Source organism: Phyllobates terribilis, unplaced genomic scaffold (genome assembly GCF_046119375.1).
Source record: "Phyllobates terribilis strain yellow unplaced genomic scaffold, ASM4611937v1 Scaffold_1__5_contigs__length_1240528914, whole genome shotgun sequence".
In the NCBI taxonomy this organism is placed as follows: Eukaryota; Metazoa; Chordata; class Amphibia; order Anura; family Dendrobatidae; genus Phyllobates; species Phyllobates terribilis.
In genome coordinates this window covers 1,176,009,504-1,176,027,366 of record NW_027362761.1, presented here as the reverse complement: position 1 = coordinate 1,176,027,366, position 17,863 = coordinate 1,176,009,504, and the positions used below count along the sequence as shown (strand labels likewise).

Below are 17,863 nucleotides of genomic sequence, written 5' to 3'. Positions count from 1 at the left end.
CAAGTTAGTTAAAAAAAAGAATAAAATGGTAAAAAATAAAAAAATAAAGTTTATACTCACCTTCCGGTGTCCTCCCGGTGTTCTCTCTGCCGCGTCCGGTGTGTTGGGCGGCTCACGGTGGTGTGAAGGACCTGCGGTGACGTCATTGAGCCATGTGATGGGTCACATGACTCAGTGACGTCATGGCAGGTCCTTCATAACAGCGGGAGCATTGCAAGAGAGCGGACGGAGCAGACAAAACACCGGGAGGACATCGGAAGGTGAGTATACACTTTATTTTTTATTTTTAATTCTTTTTTTTACAGTTTCTATCCAGGTCTGGATGAGAGTCTTCTCTCCTCCAGACTTGGGTACCATCCGCACATTGAAACGCATATAATCTGTGTATACAAATATACTGACACGGATTATATAAATCTCAATGCAAGTCAATGGCGGCGATTACGCTGCGTGTCCGCAAAATTAATGGACATGCTGCGGATTTTTGAGCGCAGCATATACGCTGTGGAAAAATCCGCAGCATGTGCATTGACAGTGCGGCTTGTCATTGGGGACCATGGGGAGCGGATTACCAAGCGTTTACGCTGCAGAAATTCCGCAGCATATACGCTTGTAAAACGCTACGTGGGCACATACCCTTAGATGTTCTCTGTGAGGTCAGGAATTCTGCGTTTCACGTTCCCGGTGATCTGTTGTCTCCAGTATCTGTTCTTACATCGGCTGCAACATCACAAAGCTGGAAAAGCCCAATAAGACGTAGAAGGATTTATTCTTACTTCACAGATAAAACTAATAACATCTATAAAAATAATCCCATTTCTGATGTCTGAGAACAATCAGGAGATCACTGATGGTGAATGATCTCAGGATAATGATCGGGATTATATCTCTTCTGGAGGAAATCCCTGATTGCAGTAAGATCCAGATCACTGATCGCTGACACACGGCACAATTTACATGTCTCCTGCTTTACATCTCTGCTCTCAGGGGACGTCTCCTCCAGTGATTACAGCTGGTATATAGGGGACATTGTGCAGGTGACATCTCCATAGTCTGTGGCCATCAGTCCAGGGAGATGACGATGGGTTTACAGGGAGTTGTACTGGGTGTAATTCTTCTTCTCATTCATGGTGAGAGGTTCATGAGATGATGGACAGGACAGTAGTAGAGAACAGCACAATGAGGCGACATTAACACTAACACTTATGTTTTCTTTATCTTTCCTTAGACTCCTGTGCACAGATTGTACTGACCCAATCTCCAGATCTCATCACTGTGTCCCCGGGAGAAACAGCCACCATTTCATGTAAGGCCAGTAGTAGTGTACATGTCAGCTACTTACACTGGTACCAACAGAAATCAGGACAACCTCCAGCACTTCTCATCTACAGTGCAAGCAGCCGATATACAGGAGTCCCAGACCGGTTCACTGGATCTGGATCTGGAACTGATTACACTCTTTCAATCAGAGGAGCGACAGAGGACGATGCAGCAGATTATTACTGTCAGCAGAGTGCACAGCATCCTCTCACACAGTGATACAGAGCCGTACAAAAACCTCCGTCCTCATCCCCCATGATGTCGCTGTATTACAATGTTGTGTAGATGAAGGTGCAGAGAATTAGCAGAGCGCTCAGGGATTATTTCTGTCTTCTCTTCTTCCTCTGGGAATAGATTATTTCTGTACAGATCATTGTATAAACCAGTCAGGTATAAACCAGCGCTGACATAATGATTACAGACTATATGAACATCTGCACAGGAGGAGAAACTCTGAATGTGGCCGTACAACGGAGCGAGCTGACGAATAAACAGCCCCCCACCCATACATAAGCACGTTAGACTCAGCTGAGCGTCCATGTGTTCTGTATAGGGAGAGGGGGTAAAGCTGCTGTCAGACATCTCCAGGGACAGTTTATATTCCTTGAGAATAAATATATTGACATGTTGAATTCACGAGGTCTTACCCAAATACACATCCTATCCACCACATCTGTACTCACCTTTAAGGGGTTATTCTATTCTTACCACATACAGAGGATGTGATGTAAATATATAGAACATGCAGACTCCATTAAGAGGAATTTTCATAAGGAGGTGGTTAAAATTTCTATACAAATGGACGGGAATCCTGACAATCTAATGGCTGAAACCGCAGCTTGTCAGGGCCCCGTACTCAAGATATATGATGTTCCTATAGGTGGGATCCACATCCACTATATATATTTGGCATATTCTGTGGATATAACCAGGGGAGGAGTCCTGAGGAGATAATTTGCATATTCCCACTGCATTTTGGGGTAAGTGAAGAGTCTCCGCGAGCTCAAAGAACACTGGATTTTGGCTGTTGGAGCTGAAAAGAGGACATCGGTAAACCAGGGGAGGAGTCCTGAGGAGATAATTTGCATATTCCCACTGCATTTTGGGGTAAGTGAAGAGTCTCCGCGAGCTCAAAGAACACTGGATTTTGGCTGTTGGAGCTGAAAAGAGGACATCGGTAAACCAGGGGAGGAGTCCTGAGGAGATAATTTGCATATTCCCACTGCATTTTGGGGTAAGTGAAGAGTCCGGCGCGCGCATTTTGAAGCTTTTTTTTTAAGCTTTTTTCACTGTTTTCAGAACATTAACAGTAAGAACATGGAAGAGTCCAGGAGCCATTTGGTGAGCTGCATATCCTGCTACATGTTCACAGACTTGCCAGTGGAAAAGCCAAACTTCACATGCCAGAAATGCAAGCTTGTGTCCCTGTTGGAGGAAAAGTTGCGAAATCTAGAAGAGAGGTTAACTACCTTGAAAATCATTAAGGAAGGTGAAGAGTTCTTAGACAGAGCAGAATTATCTCTTCATGATTCAGAAAGAGAAGAAATTCGAACTGCACCTGACGAAACAGAGGAATGGAAGCATGTGACCCACAGAAGCAGGAGGATCGAGAGGCAGTCAGCACCCATACTGCTCAGGAACCAGTACCAGGCTCTCACGCAGGAGAACCATGAAGAAATACAGCAAAATAAGACTTTGCCAGCAATGAATAACCTTGTAAGCCCTCAGAATCCTCCTGGATGGAGAAAGAAGAATGTTGTGGAGAAAAAACAGAGAGTGGTGGTCATGGGGGATTCCCTGTTAAGAGGAACAGAGGCCGCTATCTGCAGACCAGACATAACCTCAAGAGAAATGTGCTGTCTTCCAGGAGCAAAAATTAAAGATGTGTCTGACAGGATATCAAGACTCTTCAGACCTACAGATCACTACCCATTCCTGCTAATACATGTGGGGACAAATGACACCGCAGGAAAGGACCTGGAAACCATCTGCAGTGAATTTGAAGACTTAGGCAAGAAAGTGAAAGAATTGGGAGCGCAGGTGGTCTTCTCATCCATCCTCCCAGTGGATGTCCATGGAACAATGAGGTGGAATAAGATTCTACAGGTGAACAACTGGCTACGTCGATGGTGCCGTCAACAAGGATTTGGATTTCTGGATCACGGAATGAATTACCTATACGATGGACTACTTGCTAGAGATGGGGTGCACCTTACGAAGACTGGAAAACATGTATTTGGAAGTCGCCTTGCTACATTCATCAGAAGAGCTTTAAACTAGAACAATGTGGGAAGGGAAGCAAAAGGCCAGAAAAAGCCATACAGCTGACAAATACTATTGAGATCTCTGCTACTGGAAGTGGAAAGGAAGAACAAAGACAAAACAATTTAAATAATAAAAATATGGGAGGAAGAGAAACCAATCACAAACTAAAATGTTTTTATACAAATGCACAAAGCATGGGCAACAAACAAGGAGAATTGGAACTACTAGTGCAGGAAAAGGAATATGATGTCATTGGAATCACTGAAACTTGGTGGAACGATAAACATGATTGGAATAAAAGGCTAAAAGGATACAACTTATTTGCAAGAAACAGACTTGATAAACGAGGAGGAGGTGTTGCATTGTATGTTAGAAAAGCGTATATCTGCACAGAGATTGAAGCTTCAGAGACTGGGAGTTCTGTGGAAACTGTTTGGGTAAGAATACAAGGAGAGAACAACGGAAAGGACACCATTGTAGGCATTTACTACAGACCACCTGGGCAAGCTGAAGATATGGATGAACTCTTTATGTATCAAATGACCAAGTTCTCCAAAAAATATGACGTAGTGGTCGTGGGAGATTTCAACTATCCAGACATTTGTTGGGAATCTCTCTCAAGTAAAACTAACAGGTCAATCAAATTCTTATCCTCTCTTGCTGACAACTTTATCTTCCAAAAGGTAGGGGAGAAAACAAGGGGATCTGCTACTTTGGATCTAATCCTTATAAACAGGGAGGAAATGGTTGAGGAGGTAAAGGTGGCTGGGACCCTAGGAGGCAGCGATCATGCTATTATAGAATTTTGGATAACTAGAGGAGGAAGACATGTGAAGACTCAAACTTCAAGGTTAGATTTTAGAAAGGCAGATTTTAAGAGACTCAGAAAGAGAATAGGAGGGATCCAATGGCTGGATGTCCTTAAGGACAAAAATGTCCAGGAAGGATGGGAAATTTTTAAAAATGAGATTCTCAAAGCACAATCGTTAACAATCCCGAAAAGTAGGAAGAATGGGAAGCATTTAAGGAAACCAGGATGGATGAACACAGAACTTAAACACATGCTAAAAAGAAAGAAAGAAATGTTTATTAAATGGAAAGAGGGAGGCATATCTAAAGAAGATTATAATGCAGTCTGCAGATCCTGCAGGGCACGTATCAGGTTAGCTAAAGCTGACAATGAATTAAGGCTTGCAAGAGATGTTAAAAGCAATAAAAAAGGATTTTGGGGGTATGTCAAAAGTAAAAGAAAAGTCAAAGACGCTATAGGATTTTTACAGGATGAAAATGGAGAAATGGTAAGAGAGGATGTTGAGAAGGCCGAACTTTTTAATTCCTATTTTGCATCTGTTTTCTCTCAGAAAGAAAATGTAACATCAACTGATCTTCACTGTCCTTTTAAAGGAATAGAGGAATCCAAGTTATCTGTAAACAGAAAGATTGTGAGGGAATATTTAGCTAACATAAATGAGTTCAAGTCTCCAGGTCCAGATGAATTACACCCCAGAGTACTGAAGGAGATCGTAGAAGAAATTTTAGAACCACTCTCCATAATCTTTGAAAATTCTTGGAGAACAGGAGAAGTCCCAGAAGACTGGAGAAGAGCAAATGTTGTTCCTATCTTCAAAAAGGGGAAGAAGGTGGACCCTGGGAACTATAGGCCGGTGAGTCTGACTTCTATACCAGGAAAGATCTTTGAACAAATTATTAAACAACATGTATGTAAGTACATGGATAAGAATGAAGTGATTAACCAGAGTCAGCATGGGTTTGTAACTAACAAGTCATGTCAGACTAACTTAATTTCCTTCTATGACAGAATCACTGACTGGGTGGATCAGGGAAATGCTGTAGATATAGTATATCTTGACTTCAGCAAAGCATTTGACAAAGTATCTCACACCATCCTTACTGAAAAAATGACCAAGTATGCAATGGACCAGGCAACTGTTAGGTGGATTCATAACTGGCTTAGTGATCGGACTCAAAGGGTGGTTGTAAATGGCTTCACATCCAGCTGGATGAATGTCTCAAGTGGGGTACCACAGGGCTCTGTCCTGGGACCTGTATTGTTCAACATCTTTATCAATGATTTAGATGAAGGAATTGAGGGTAAACTGATTAAATTTGCTGATGACACAAAGCTAGGAGGGATAGCTAATACTAGAGAAGAGAGAGAGAGGATTCAAAAAGACCTAAATAAACTGGAGCAGTGGGCAGCAACCAACAGAATGTTTTTTAACATGGAAAAATGCAAAGTACTACATCTGGGCAATAAAAATGAAAAAAGCATATACAGAATGGGAGGTATAGAGCTAAGCAACAGTACATGTGAAAAAGACTTAGGTATACTAATAGATCATAGACTGAACATGAGTCAACAGTGTGATGCAGCAGCAAAAAAGGCAAATACAATTCTGGGATGTATTAACAGAAGCATACAGTCTAGATCACGTGAAGTCATTATCGGTCTTTACTCCTCTTTGGTCAGACCTCATCTGGAATACTGTGTACAGTTTTGGGCACCACATTTTAAAAAAGACATAGACAAACTGGAGCAAGTTCAGAGAAGAGCGACCAGAATGGTGACTGGTCTGCAAACCATGTCCTATGAGGAACGGTTGCAGGATTTGGGAATGTTTAGCTTGCAAAAAAGAAGACTGAGAGGAGACTTAATAGCTGTCTACAAATATGTCAAGGGCTGTCACATTGTAGAAGGATCATCTTTATTCTCATTTGCACAAGGAAAGACTAGAAGCAATGGGATGAAACTAAATGGGAGGAGACACAGATTAGATATTAGAAAAAACTTTTTGACAGTTAGGGTGATTAATGAGTGGAACAGGCTGCCACGAGAGGTGGTGAGTTCCCCTTCAATGGACGTCTTCAAACAGAGGCTGGACAGACATCTGTCTGAGATGATCTAGTGAATCCTGCTTTGAGCAGGGGGTTGGACCAGATGACCCAGGAGGTCCCTTCCAACTCTACCATTCTATGATTCTATGATTCTATGATTCTATGATATAGCAGATACAGTGCTCAGCACAAATGAGTACACCCCAACAGTTTTGTCAGAAAACCTTTAGTTTCCTTTTAGAATTAACATTTTCTATGGGATACCAGACTACTAAATACTCCCACAAATTTTGGCTATTAATTACAAACAATACATGCTATTTTCAACACCCCAAAAAGTAATTTTCCTAAGAAATTCATTTAAGAAAATGTTGTAAAAGTGAGTACACCCCAATGAAAATCTTAGTAGAAAAGTTCAATTTTATAGTACAAAATTCTAATTAACCAGAATTCAACCACAGGTAAGTTTAATTATTCATTACACAGGTGTCCAGCAGACAGTTTACTAGAAAAAGTTGTTGCTTATAAAAAAACAAAAACCCTTCCCATTTCATTCTGTCAGCAATGGCACCACATGGAAGAGAAATGTCACAAGACCTGAGAAAGAAAATAATTTATTTTACATAAAAAAAGGGAAGGCTACAAGAAGATCAGCAAAGCTTTACTTATCAGTCAGAATACTGTAGCAAAAGGAATACCAAAATGTAACAAAGATGGAACTGCAATCATCTTACAGAGACGTCCAGGCCAATCATGGAGGTTGACACCTAAACAGGAGCATCTTTTGATAAGAAGGGCTGAAGAAAATCCATATACAAATTCAGTGCAGTTAGCTAAATGAGTAGAAATCCAAACCGGTGAATGTGTTTCTCATGACACAATACGGTGTACACTGCAGAGGAATGGGTTGCATGCCGTTGTCTTTAGAAGAAAGAAACTTCTACTAAAGCTTATACACTAAAAAGCTCTACTACAATTGAGGGATCGTGGTGAAAAATATGAAGACCACTGGGACTCTATACTCTGGAGTGTTGACACCAAGATAAATGTTTTTGGAACTGATGGCTTCAAAGCTGTATAGTGTCAAAAAGGTGAGAAGTACAAAGAAAACTGAATGGTGTCTTTCAATGAGACCTTGTGGTTGCAGTGTCCTTATGTGGGGCTGCATCAGTGCTGCTGGAGTCGGGGGGGATACATTTCATTGATGATGTCATGAATTCACAGATGTAAACCTCTATATTGAAAGAGAAGATGCTGCCATCAATCTGTGCGCTTGGTAGACGTTCACTTAGCAACATCACAATGATCCAAAACACACATCTAAGGCTTCTGTGGTATTTCTGAAGAAGAAAAGGGAGAAAGTGATTCATTGATTAAGTGTCTCCTGATCTGAACCCACCCAAACACCTATGGGGAATTCTGAAGAGACAAGTTGTCATCACTCTCCATCCAGTATTCAGGCTCTAAAAGGGCTCGTTCTTGTAGAATGAAAAAAGATAAATTTTACAATATGTCGCCAACCTGCTCATTCCACATCTAGAAAACTCGGTGCTGTTCTTAAAAATTATGGAGGTCATACAAATGACTAGATGTAGTATTTTTTTTTTTATGTCGGGTGTACTCATTTTGCATTAACTATTTTGAGTAATACTGAAGATTTAGCTATGAAAGTTATATTATTAACCTTACCTTCATGTTATGGGTTAAAGAAGGTTCTATGAAACTTAGTCTTGTCAAAATTCGGGAAATTTTTCTTTTGTTCAGTGAGATATTGTCAAGCAAGGTGAGGGAAAGACTAAGTGCACAACAACGGGAAGAGGAGGAAGAAGTCCAAACACTAGGAAAAGGGGGAGTGGAGACCCCTAGGCAGATCTGACAACAGCCTGACTCCCCTAAAGTCCCTAAATAGGTTCCGTACCTATCGCTGAGCAGGAAACCTAATCCCTGACTGCCCCTAGTGATAGGCCCTAGTTAAGGAGGGGATGGGGTGAGCACTAGTCAACCCCCACTGCAACTAAAGACAAATAGGTAGCAGACAAAGGAAAACACTTAGCTTGAGAAGACACCAGAGAGATTATGCCAACTATACTCCAAGGGAACTCCAAGAAGACACTAGCCGACTACTAGTACTTCAAGTTTGGACAGAGGAAAATAGAGCTATCTAGGAGACTTTCTGCAGAGACCGAAGGTATTTAAACATCCAGCAAGGGTGTGTCAATTAGCAGCAGAAGGTGGAGGTCCACTCCTAGGTCCTAGAGGGAGAAGGATATCACTACACCACAAAGATCAAAAGATCAAGAAGGTGCCTGCAGAGCCAAGCGCAATGACCTTCTACAGCTGGATCCAGAACGACAGTCTGTCACACCTGACACACCCATTATAGATATTGATTAAAATTTTACTTTTCAAAGGGGGTGCACTCATTTATGCTGAGCACTGTATATTTAGTTTCAATCCCCACCTTCACCCCATTTCAGATTCAGTTTATTTCTAACATTTATAAACTTTCTGCTGTTTGCAATAAACCAAGAAGTATAGAAATAGCTCAGTACAAATAATATAACAAGTGGTTTCTCCATATTCAGCACAAAATGCCCCTTACTGACCACTGAAGTCTGAGGATTATTCACCCCTACGTGATAAGCGTCTTTAGTAGGTAGTAAAGTCCCTTTGGCTGTTACGACCTGCTGTGTACGTGATGCCTATCCAGACACCAGCTCTTTACAGCCCCTGAGGAATCTTAGCCCGTTCCTCATTGGCGATGGCCTCTAAGTCACTAATATTCTTGGGTTGTACAAATAAGCATGTCTGCAGGATACATTAGGCATAAGGGAGCGTCATAGTCAAAATACACCTGAGGTAAAATCCACAGAAGCAAATGGAATAGCGCTGCTTAAGAAGTATCATATATACAGGTGCTTCTCAGAAAATTAGAATATCATCAAAAGGTTAATTTATTTCAGTTCTTCAACACAAAAAGTGAAGCTCATATATTATATAGAGTCATTACACACAGAGTGATCTATTTCAAGTGTTTATTTCTGTTAATGTTGATGATTATGGCTTACAGCCAATGAAAACACAAAAGTCATTAACTCAGTAAATTAGAATACTTTATAACAACAACTTGAAAAATGTCTTTAAAATCCGAAATGTTCCCCTACTGAAATGTATGTTCAGTAAATGCCCTCAATACTTGGTCGGGGATCCTTTGCATCAATTACTGCATCAATGCGGCCTGGCATTAACCGAAATAAACACTTGGAATAGATCCCTGTGTGTAATGACTCTATATAATAGATCGCTCTGTGTGTAATGACTCTATATAATATATGAGCTTCACTTCTTGGATTGAGGAACTGAAATAAATTAACCTTTTGATGATATTCTAAATTAGTAAGAAGCACCTGTATATATGAAACTTCCTAAGGAGCGCTGTCTTCAATTGTGTAATATTCTTGGGTTGTGAAGAGAGTGGAGCAAAAAGTAAATTTAAAAAAATAAAATGTACTTGGCTATCACTGTAAAATAGATTATGATTAAGAATCCACATGGTGTAAAACCCGTCACCAGTTCATGTATTGTTTATACCCGCTCTCATTTCACATTTTTCTATTGAAATACTAATATGGATTTTTACGTTTCTTAAGTAAAGGTGTAATTTTTAATCCTGTGGGATTGCTGGATCTGAACCTTTCTTGTCGCCATACTTACACATAACTGACCCTGCTAGGTGTAACGAGATCTGCTCAAGCTATGTCCACTTTAGTCACGTAGTGCCATCGTATTCACTCTGAGCCGTTCTGGGGCTCAAGGAGATGTGGTGGCCACTGTCCCCGGATAGTGCGGTCACTGTCCCCGGATAGTGCGGTCACTGTCCCCGGATAGTGCGGTCACTGTCCCCGGATAGTGCGGTCACTGTCCCCGGATAGTGCGGTCACTCTCCAGCCAGGAATTAGTTGAGACTAGAGATGAGCAGATCAATCCATGGAGGAATGAATTTGAGTTACATTTCCTGAAATCCGAGGTTCCACACAAATTTGAACAATCTGCGATTCAATTTGTGAGGATTTAAAAAATAAAAACCTGCACCATTATCAGGGGACTATCACAGGCAGGATAACACTTAGGGGCGGCCATGAACACCATTTTATGCCTGTACTGTGTTGGTATAGGAGCTCGGCATAGGGATAGGTAGAGGCCTAATCATTTTTGGAGCCTTCTACATTGCTTCGATGGTCTAATATTAGACGTGTACACACCACCTGAATATACTGTAGTTACAGGTGCTGCTATATGGACATGATGCGATCTAGATTTCCTGGTCCTATTCTAACTGGTAAAGTCACGTGAAAACCTGAACCTTAGACCAAGTGTTCACCTACTGAAGTGTGCACATTGTAATAATTAATAATTTTTGAGCCGTCGTCATTGCTCTGAACTGACCACATATTGGTCGTCTTTAGATAATTTGTCCTTTTACTTCCAGGATTCATGTCCTCTTTTCTTTTCTTTCCTTTTGTCTTTATGAAATTCACACAAAACCAGATTATCACGCTGACTCCAACATTGTTCCCATATGACAATTGCAGTATTATTAATGATTTTCATCGTTGTGATCTCATTGTCCATGTGTTATCTCTGGTTGATCCTCACAATCCCACCTTTCCTCCTCCCACCTCCCATTGATCTGACACTTTTCTTTAGGTTCCTTTTATGTCACATATGAAACTAAATGTTTTATTTGTTATGTTCATGTATTACAGACGTCCTTGATGAAGACAATTTATTGGCCGAAACGCTGGCCGGTATCTGTCTTTCGTTTTTTGCCGGATCCAAATAAAAAATATATATTTGCAGCAACATTTCCTCCTTTTGTCTTCTTCGGTGCCGAGGTCTCCGTTACACTACACCGCACTATGTAACTTCCTATAACCTGACCCCTGATCGCGAGTTTGGAGGGGGTTCGGCAGGTGCAGGAGCCCCCGGATTACTTCTGCTCTCGTCTCTAGTAGTTTTTCTCCCTTAATCTTGACTGCATTTATAACAGATATTCAGAGAGATCAGTCGTGTATGTGATCGTATACAAGGACGTCACTTACAGGGTTTTCCTAACTTGTATGTAAGCTGTGAAGACTCCGCACAGATATCAGGTCCTACAATACCGCGACCCTGATGACCGGGGGATTCTCTCAGGAGGTTTATACAGTGTAATGGAATATCCTGCCGATTATAGAAAAATACATTTATATCCTTATAAATACAAAACAATATTTGAGGAATATTTATATACAGATGTAGCAGAGCTAAACATGATCATAAAAACCTATAACCATGGAAATTACAATTAATTACTAAAAACTCGTTTCTTTTCTTAGATTTAATATAAGTGACATTAATTCTCATCTAGGAGGAGACGCCGCCGAGCTCCGGTCTCTATTACACTCCAGTAACCGTCACATTATAACCACAGAATTTACATGTCCCCAGTATTTCCATACACAGTCTCTGGGGGTCTCCTGTATCCCCCCTGTCACTCTCTATATAGATCTCATTGTACAGATTGTCTCACCTTATAGTTTCTATCTGACGGTCCAGACACATCAGGATGGTTTCTCGCAGTTATCTGCTGGCTGTGATCTTCATTTCTATTCAGGGTGAGAGATTCGGATCCTTCCATGATTGTGTGTAGAGAAATCTCTACAGTGGATCCATCATCAGATCAGGATTTCTAGGAAGATTCCGACATTTATCAGTAATGAATATGTCTCTTCTAATCCTCAGGATCCTGTGGAGAGATTGTGATGACCCAGACTCCAGATTATATCTCTGTGTCCCCCGGAGATAAAGTCACCATCTCATGTAAGGCCAGTACTGGTATAGGTTACTCATTATCCTGGTATCAACAGAAACTGGGCGAATCTCCCAAACTACTCATCAAAGCAGCAGATGAAAGATTCACCGGAGTCCCGGAGAGATTCACTGGATCTGGGAAAGGAACAGACTTCACTCTTACATTTAGAGGAGTGACAGAGGACGATGCAGCAGATTATTACTGTATGCAGAGTGGATATACTCCTCTCACACAGTGATACAGAGCCGTACAAAAACCTCCTTGTTCATTTACCTTGAATGTTTAATGCTGACAGATGTGAAATGATAAAAGCGATCACCGTCTGTACATAATGTGAACCTCGGTCCTCTGAGAATATGTGCGGAAAACTATAAATAATTCACATTTGCATTGAGGTTTCCAAATGTGAGAAATACAGTTTTAATTCAACAAATAAAAATCATCAGAAATATTCAGTCAATGGCAAGAACCAAATTACTGCAGAAATGAATTTAGATGAGAGAGTAATTGTGAGTATTCGGCTCAGGCAGAGAAAGTAATAATGGAATGAATATAGGAATATTCCCAGCTTTTCTGTTGATACCTAAATCCTTCACATTGCAGTGTGGCACCCTGCTACCATAGGTACCACAGGACCCAAAAGGGGTGCATGGACGGACTTCTCCACAAGAGGCCCTCACTACGCACAGACACCTCCGCCCTTCCACCTCATACCACCAGAGGGACCCTGTTAGGGATATATATACTGGAGGGTGGAGTTAGGTAGGCAGAGTGCGCTGACACTTTAGATCAGTGAAGGAGCAGCACGTCTGCTGCTGAGCTGAGGGCCCCGAGTGTGGCGGGAGGCAAGGAGAGAAGAGAGGAGTTAAGGGGGCAGAGGAGCATCTTAGGCTCACCCCAGAACACAAGCCGGACACCGGGTCCGCGCCTACAGGGTCCTCTACACCCAGTAGGGATAACTGGCATACCAGGAGGATTACAGACCCCTGGTCAACCTGAAGCTATAACCATTTACAGGACTAGGAACCACGAAGGCCTCTGCGCCCAGGGATAGTGGTTGCCAGAGAAAAGTTCTACTACCAAGCCGACAGGTGGGAGAGTGAAACAGTACAGAAGCTAGGCCTAGTTCCAGGCTGGCCAGGAGCTTTAGAGAGAGGAAGAAATGGACCAGGAGGCCTTATACCCGCTCACTGGGGAGAGTCCAGAAGTTCACCCTTCCTACCAAGTACCCTGGACCGTACCTGTCATCTACACCAGTAAAGGTACTGAAGTGAATCTCCTGTGTGCGTGTCCGTCATTCCCCCTGACCCGACCTGGCCACCTCTCACCTGCATTCCTTCCATCAACCCTGCCCTCCTGTGGGGAGACGGGGCATCCCATCTGCCATTCCATCACCCCCGGAGGTCTGCAGCAGCGCTGGTACCCATTACCAGAAACCACAGGTGGCGTCACGAGACAAAACTAACATTCATCCAATTGAGTGACAAGCCCCTTTTAAAGAGTGACCCCAGGGTATGGGCCCGGAAGCCGACTGCCGTGACACCCCAAGAAGGTAAAGGCCCGGATACCGAGTCCCCCATATCTCCCCCTGGGTGAGTCAGCGGCTCTTACTGCTCTTTTATAGATCTGACCCTACATTGTTTCTGGTTGTGTCTCTCTACTATCCACTCCCTTCTTTCAGTGTTTGGCCTCATTCAGACGTCTGATATATTTTCTTTTATGTGAAAAAAATGGACGATTATTCATCAGTATTTTGGAACAGATTTTCTGACAGCGCACAGATGGCACAGGTGGTCTCCATCTCCAGGATTTTCATGGACCCATTGACTTGAATTGGTGATTTAGATCTGAGACTTGGATAAAAACAGACATTTATTTCTGATATTTTGGTGACACTTGGTCAGCAAAAAAACCACCTACATGTGATCAGCTCCATAGATTATAATGGGTTCTTGTTCTATCAGTAAAGAATGCTGAAAAAACACAGAAGTGAGAAAAAGACATCTGAACAAGGTTTTAGAGATAACAGTAAGAGGAGATTGGAGATAGTAAATGGCAGATTAGAGTATGGAGAGGAGCAGGCCCAGTGTCAGCACCTGGCGCACCCTGGCAAGTGCCAGGGCCATGAGCAGGCAGGGGGGCCCACCCGCCGTCGGACACCCTGGTCGCTATGGGACCTGTAAGCAGATGAGAGCAGTGCCAGCACCCTCCGCTTGCTCAGGGCCCCGGCACAATACTTTCCTCTCCTCGTGCCTCCGCAGCAGGTCCTGTATCTTCCGCGGCTGCTGCCGGTCAGAGAGTGCGGTGACGTCTTTCCACCACACTCTCTCCTGAGCAGTCACAGCGCAGAGCAGGAAGACGCCTGCGACGCTGAGGAGTTCGGAGCAGCAGGTGAGGAGAAGTGAGGTGAGTATTTGATTTTTTTTTTTTGAATGTATGGAGGCATGGGGCATTATATGGGGGGGTGACATCCTGCATGGGGCATTATATGGGGGGTGACATCCTGCATGGGGCATTATATGGGGAGGGAGGTGACATCCTGCATGGGGCATTATATGGGGGGGTGACATTCTGCATGGGGCATTATATGGGGGAGGAGGTGACATCCTGCATGGGGCATTATATGGGGGGGAGGTGACATCCTGCATGGGGCATTATATGGGGGAAGGTGACAGCCAGCATGGGGCATTATGGGGGGTGACATCCTGCATGGGGCATTATATGGGGAGGGAGGTGACATCCTGCATGGGGCATTATATGGGGGGGTGACATTCTGCATGGGGCATTATATGGGGGAGGAGGTGACATCCTGCATGGGGCATTATATGGGGGGGAGGTGACATCCTGCATGGGGCATTATATGGGGGAAGGTGACAGCCAGCATGGGGCATTATGGGGGGTGACATCCTGCATGGGGCATTATATGGGGGGAAGTGACATCCTGCATGGGGCATTATATGGGGGGGAGGAGACATCCTGCATGGGGCATTATATGGGGGGAAGGTAACATCCTGCATGGGGCATTATATGGAGGGGGAAGGTGACATCCTACACGGGGCATTATATGGGGGGAGGAGGTGACATTCTGCATGGGGCATTATATGGGGGAGGGAGGTGACATCCTGCATGGGGCATTATGTGGGGGGAACATCCTGCATGGGCCATTATGTGGGGGGGACATCTTGCATGGGGCATGATGTGGGGGGCACAGCCTTCATGGGGCATTATGTGGGGGGCACAGCCTTCATGGGGCATTATGTGTGGGGCACAGCCTGCATGGGGCATTATATGAGGGGCACAGCCTGCATGGGGCATTATGTGGGGGGAACAGCCTGCATGGGGCATTATGTGAAGGCACAGCCTGCATGGAGCATTATATGGGGGCCAGTATTCTGTATGGAGTGTTATATGGGGGCCAGTATCCTGTATGGAGCATTATATGGGGGATAGTATCCTGTATGAAGCATTATATGGGGTCCATAATATATACAGTGGTGGCCAAAAGTATTGGCACCCCTGCAATTCTGTCAGATAATACTCAGTTTCTTCCTGAAAATGATTGCAATCACAAATTCTTTGGTATTATTATCTTCATTTAATTTGCTTGCAAGGAAAAAACACAAAAGAGAAAGAAGCAAAAATCAAATCATTGATCATTTCACACAAAACTCCAAAAATGGGCCAGACAAAAGTATTGGCACCCTCAGCCTAATACTTGGTTGCACAACCTTTAGCCAAAATAACTGCGAACAACCGCTTCCGGTAACCATCAATGAGTTTCTTACAATGCTCTGCTGGAATTGTAGACCATTCTTCTTTGGCAAACTGCTCCAGGTCCCTGATATTTGAAGGGTGCCTTCTCCAAACTGCCATTTTGAGATCTCTCCACAGGTGTTCTATGGGATTCAGGTCTGGACTCATTGCTGGCCACCTTAGAAGTCTCCAGTGCTTTCTCTCAAACCATTTTATAGTGCTTTTGGAAGTGTGTTTTGGGTCATTGTCCTGCTGGAAGACCCATGACCTCTGAGGGAGACCCAGCTTTCTCACACTGGGCCCTACATTATGCTGCAAAATTTGTTGGTAGTCTTCAGACTTCATAATGCCATGCACATGGTCAAGCAGTCCAGTGCCGGAGGCAGCAAAGCAACCCCAAAACATCAGGGAACCTCCGCCATGTTTGACTGTAGGGACCGTGTTCTTTTCTTTGAATGCCTCTTTTTTTTTCCTGTACACTCTATGTTGATGCTTTTTCCCAAAAAGCTCTACTTTTGTCTCATCTGACCAGAGAACATTCTTCCAAAACGTTTTAGGCTTTCTCAGGTAAGTTTTGGCAAACTCCAGCCTGGCTTTTTTATGTCTCGGGGTAAGAAGTGGGGTCTTCGTGGGTATCCTACCATACAGTCCCTTTTCATTCAGACGCCGACAGATAGTACGGGTTGACACTGTTGTATCCTCGGACTGCAGGGCAGCTTGAACTTGTTTGGATGTTAGTCAAGGTTCTTTATCCACTATCCACACAATCTTGCGTTGAAATCTCTCGTCAATTTTTCTTTTCCGTCCACATCTAGGGAGGTTAGCCACAGTGCCATGGACTTTAAACTTCTTGATGACACTGCGCACAGAAGACACAGGAACATTCAGGTATTTGGAGATGGACTTGTAGCCTTGAGATTGCTTATGCTTCCTCACAATTTGGTTTCTCAAGTCCTCAGACAGTTCTTTGGTCTTCTTTCTTTTCTCCATGCTCAATGTGGTACACACAAGGACACAGGACAGAGGTTGAGTCAACTTTAATCCATGTTAACTGGCTGCAAGTGAGATTTAGTTATTGCCAACACCTGTTAGGTGCCACAGGTAAGTTACAGGTGCTGTTAATTACACGAATTAGAGAAGCATCACATGATTTTTCAAACAGTGCCAATACTTTTGTCCACCCCCTTTTTTAGGTTTGGTGTGGAATTATATCCAATTTGGCTTTAGGACAATTCTTTTTGTGTTTTTTCATTGAAGACAAATTAAATGAAGATAATAATACCAAAGAATTTGTGATTGCAATCATTTTCAGGAAGAAACTGAGTATTATCTGACAGAATTGCAGGGATACCAATACTTTTGGCCACCACTGTATATCTCTGCGGTACCTGTATTCTGCATTATGAATTGTTGTATGTGTTAAAGGGGCCCACTGAGACTCTTTTGCCCAGGGCCCACAAAAACCTGGAGCCGACCCTGGAGTGGAAAGAAAGCATCTAGGGAGGGCAGACCACACATGGGTGAAAGTGTAGATGGGGAGGAAATCATCAAGTGGGGATGTGCACAATGCTCCCCTTACATAAAAGGACAGATGGGGCTTCCTTTTAGATACACACTGTTTTGTTGCCTTGTGTATACAGTATGTGATGCCATGAATATAATATATATAACATGAGATGATTGTAGCATCTGACATTGTCCACTAGATGGCTCCACAGTGAATGGGATATTCTTATAGTGTTATTCCTCATTAAGACGTCTGTTTATTTTATTATAGGTGAAATAAATGGCATTGGTCGGAGGTCAGGATGGTCT

At 43.0% G+C, this 17,863-nt stretch overlaps 1 gene segment (V, D, J or C); it reads left to right on the top strand.

Moving 5' to 3' along the window:
- Positions 1-1,081: 1,081 nt before the first annotated feature.
- LOC141201488 (immunoglobulin kappa variable 6-21-like) lies at positions 1,082-12,533 on the top strand. The segment is given in 4 exon segments: positions 1,082-1,130; positions 1,229-1,306; positions 11,208-11,249; positions 12,226-12,533. Coding segments are annotated over 4 exon segments (477 nt in total).
- Positions 12,534-17,863: the final 5,330 nt, after the last annotated feature.